The sequence below is a fragment of the Branchiostoma lanceolatum genome, chromosome 10 (genome assembly GCF_035083965.1).
Source record: "Branchiostoma lanceolatum isolate klBraLanc5 chromosome 10, klBraLanc5.hap2, whole genome shotgun sequence".
Lineage (NCBI taxonomy): Eukaryota > Metazoa > Chordata > Leptocardii > Amphioxiformes > Branchiostomatidae > Branchiostoma > Branchiostoma lanceolatum.
Window position 1 is genome coordinate 8,909,929 of NC_089731.1, and position 3,090 is coordinate 8,913,018.

Here is a 3,090-nt window from a genome sequence, read left to right on the forward strand (position 1 = left end):
TTAATCCACAGGGAAAAAGAAGAAGTATGAGCCGTAGTGAACACTAAGTAATTGTTCAACAGAAACATACAGTAAAAGACATACTGTACCTGCATTGGAACGTCGCTTGCATGCACTTCCGGCCACAATCGTCAGGCTTCAGGTTACACAGGACCTGACTGGCTGAATCCTGGAGGCGGTGGTTTTTGAACTCGGTGTAGTAGTCCAGCCACGCCCCCGGCTTCAGCTCGTAGTAGTCGGTGCCGCTGCGCACTTCGTAGTGACCCGGGTCGTTTTCCGTGTTGGACTCGCTTGTACGGCAGCAACTGTGTATGTGCAGTTATTCGCCATTTTTTAATACAAACTTAGAACACACATGCATATTTTGCACGTTACTGTAAACCCTCCTTCCTTCCGAAAAGAAAATATACTTTTTTCAAATAAAGCTATAATTTTGATGTTTTCTGCCATCTTCTTTTTGGGACAAGACAGTGTTCGGCATCAGATAGACTTAATATTTTTCAAAGGTGGATGGACTTAACGCATAAACACCCGTCTCTCTTATTAAAGACCCCAATCCAAAAACAATACTTTATGTAAAAGTAGGAAAGCATAAAACAAAAATAAAGACTACTAGAATAGCATTTATCCAAGTCGTTTGCATGTTATCAACATCTTCAAAAAGAGACTGGACCCAAAATGCAATATCGTCTGACGGTCTGAACATTCCTTACCTTCCGTCATGTTCGAATGAGCGGCAGTTGTAGTCCGTGTCTGTCTGACACCGCCTTGCGCACTCCTCTACACCAATGCCGCAGTACGTCCTGGTGTCATGTCCGGAGATTCTCCGGTCACTTCTCTTAGCGAAATCACTCAGGGCATCTGTACAGTAGAACACTTACTTCGGTGATAGGGTTCAGAACAATATTGTCAATAAGCTCGTTCACACTTTCGAGTACGCATGAGCGGCGACAGGCCCCTGGCCTGTAAACAATTCTCGTCTCGACCATTGTCTCGATTTACCTAAGAAAGTCAAGAAGTGTTTTGTCTGTGTCCTAGGACCTTCACCAAAGGGCTTCACCTTTGACATGATACCATCAATTCTTGTCGCTGCGCATGCGTACTCGGAAGTGCGAACGAGTTAATGATTTGATTTCAGCTCTTATTCACATGACGTCATCGGTGCGCAAGCCTCCATGTCTCTATTTGCATTTCTGCGAACATGCATACCAAACGTACCAATAAAACCTCAATATGACAGATAGCGCTCATCAGCTGATTGATGTTAGAATGACAGCAGGGAGATCACTTGAATGAATACGATATATAGGATGTTTCCCCTCACGTGACTATTACGTGTGTATTGTCTGTCATACTGGAAGGTTAAACCTAGAACGTCCTTGTTAAATTACAACTGATATATCTATTAGTAACATTAACGTAAGAATGCCACTATACACATTCACAGGTATGACTGTTTCAGATTCAAACCCCGAGCACGGTGTCTGTGACGCCGGGATGCATGCTTTCATATGACCGGAAGTAAAAACACTAAAACTAGATAATGTTAGCACCCCTCCCATTAATACTCGTTCAGGGCGCCCCAACAGTCGTGTCGTGTAGTGTATTGTAGTTTTTGTGTGTCAAGGACATTATCTGCGATTCTGAAGAAATCTAGACGCAGTCCTCAACCTTTGACCTCTAACGCGTATGCTAACCTTCATTACCAGATAAGGTAGGCTCACTCACCACATGGTGTTTTCCCATGGAACTCTTATGATTAGCCTCGTTATAAATTACGTAATTAAGGTACGGTGGGTTTTACGATAACAAACAAATGAAGGTGATAAAAACATAAAATGTAATCAAGTAATAAAACAGTTCGTTTTGTATTGCGACCGTGTTGCAAGCAGTGGCAATAGACTGTAACTTTTGTAAACAAAATTTGTTTTAAAAAACAAAAATGTTTCATGAGAATCATCTCTTTAACGTTCTTTTACGTGAACTTGACGTGCTGACCATTTTAAGATAGAATTATGCGATACAAAATATATCGAAGTATGTGAACATAGTATGAGATAAGTATCTTTTTTTTGGTGAATTATGATATGATATTGCAGTGCGGCTTTGCTCATTCCCTTGCAATCAAACGTTAACTGACGCCATAAAAAAACTAGCACAAGAGCTGACCCTTTTTTTCAAGTTTCTTGTTTGGGATACATTCAATGGGCTTTAAACCAAACCACACTCTTTATCCAGCTTTGAAACTACACTGTGGTGCAATTTGATGTCTTTAATCTATACAGTATTGTTATCTAAAGAAGAGTAGCCACATTTCTATTCAAATGTTGCTGTTGCTGCCCACCATGTAGTAGTATTATATAGGTCAGCAGCTTTTCCTTGCTGTGTCAGTAGCAGGGTAATTTTACAGGGAGGAGTTGCTAGCTCTTCTCCGTTAACGTGCTCGAAGTACTTCCTCGAACATGGGACCCCCATTTTAAATCTCTTCCGAATGACGAATGCAGCCCCAACCGAGATGCCCTTCCCAGGATTTGAACCGGGGGCTCCAAATTACCAACTCATTGGAATCAGGAGCTCAACTGTAAGCCTGCTACCAGTTGAGCTACATATACTGGGACGTCCATTCTATCCGAATGTAAGACGAAATAAGTGGGACTTACCTGGCCGCGCCTGGCAGACAGCCAAGACACCCAGCAAAACTGTCACACACAACATCATTCTTCCTGTGTGAACGAAAGATGTGGAAAAGAATAACTTTAAGATATCTATGTTATGTTTTTGAGCATTTGCAAATTACATGTTGCAAATTGTGCAATATTTAGAAAAGTATTAAATAATTGATTGATTCTTAGCGCTGTGGTAGATTAAAGCTTTGGAGGGATAAAACTTTGAACGAAGAACACAAGAAGTCTCTAACTTAACTTGCCGTTTCTTTAAGCCCTTACCTGCTGAACGACGACAGGGCCTTAAAGGTTGACCCGTCTCTGTGCTTGTGTAGACCAGTTCTGCCTGATGTCGGTGTACATGTAGTACTAGTGGCCAAACTGACAGCTTAATATCACGTGAGTCATTTGCATGGACAAACATGGC

General features: G+C 41.7%; 1 protein-coding gene across 1 annotated transcript; it reads right to left on the reverse strand.

Moving 5' to 3' along the window:
• On the reverse strand, positions 1-3,090 carry LOC136443912 (uncharacterized). The gene is made up of 5 exons (XM_066441287.1): positions 2,946-3,090; positions 2,661-2,723; positions 714-861; positions 90-305; positions 1-43 (listed from the first exon to the last, which is right to left on the reverse strand). Exons 1-5 carry the CDS (start codon positions 3,085-3,087, stop codon positions 1-3), a joined length of 612 nt encoding a protein of 203 aa, XP_066297384.1. The 5' UTR covers positions 3,088-3,090.